Here is a 457-nt window from a genome sequence, read left to right as displayed (position 1 = left end):
AAAAGGGCGCGCCGAGCGGGCGCCCTGTCGTAACGGGAGCGACGAGGCATCCCCGTTGACACCTCCACTCGAACCCTGGAGCCGCATATCACCCTGCAACAAGCCCATGACGGCTCTGTGTTAATTTACGGCAGGACTACAAAGAGGAGAAGAACCGGGAGAGAAAACCTGGCTCCTCTCTCTGGTCCTAACAGCAGCTGCAGCTCCTGCAGCCGTGTGAAGCGCGCACGTACTTCCCGTCAAGCCCGCGGACGGCGTCCTCAGCGTCCCTCGGGTCTTCGAACTCCACGAAGGCGAACCCCGGCGGGTTCCTGGCGATCCACACGGTTCTCAGCGGCCCGTAGTAGCTGAAGGCCCTTTCCAGCTCGCCCTTGCCCGCGCCCGTGCCCAGGTTGCCCACGTACACCTTGGTCTCTGCCGGGGGCGAGGCCGCCCTCAGTGCCGGAAGACGAGCGGC

At 64.8% G+C, this 457-nt stretch overlaps 1 protein-coding gene across 1 annotated transcript in view; it reads right to left on the bottom strand.

Annotated features, from left to right (window-relative positions):
• SRSF7 (serine/arginine-rich splicing factor 7) overlaps positions 1 to 436 on the bottom strand; it is a gene marked incomplete at its 5' end in the record, with an annotated part of 5,139 nt that extends 4,703 nt beyond the window's left edge. The window contains 2 exons of the mRNA XM_010141085.1: positions 49 to 93; positions 234 to 436. Coding sequence (XP_010139387.1) covers positions 49 to 93; positions 234 to 436 — 248 coding nt within the window. The remainder of the gene's footprint in view (positions 1 to 48; positions 94 to 233) is intronic.
• Between the last annotated feature and the right edge of the window lie 21 nt (positions 437 to 457).

The sequence above is a fragment of the Buceros rhinoceros genome, unplaced genomic scaffold (genome assembly GCF_000710305.1).
Source record: "Buceros rhinoceros silvestris isolate BGI_N320 unplaced genomic scaffold, ASM71030v1 scaffold17618, whole genome shotgun sequence".
Taxonomy (NCBI): domain Eukaryota; kingdom Metazoa; phylum Chordata; class Aves; order Bucerotiformes; family Bucerotidae; genus Buceros; species Buceros rhinoceros.
The sequence above is the reverse complement of the archived record's forward strand: the minus strand, read 5'-3'. Positions and strand labels throughout refer to the sequence as shown.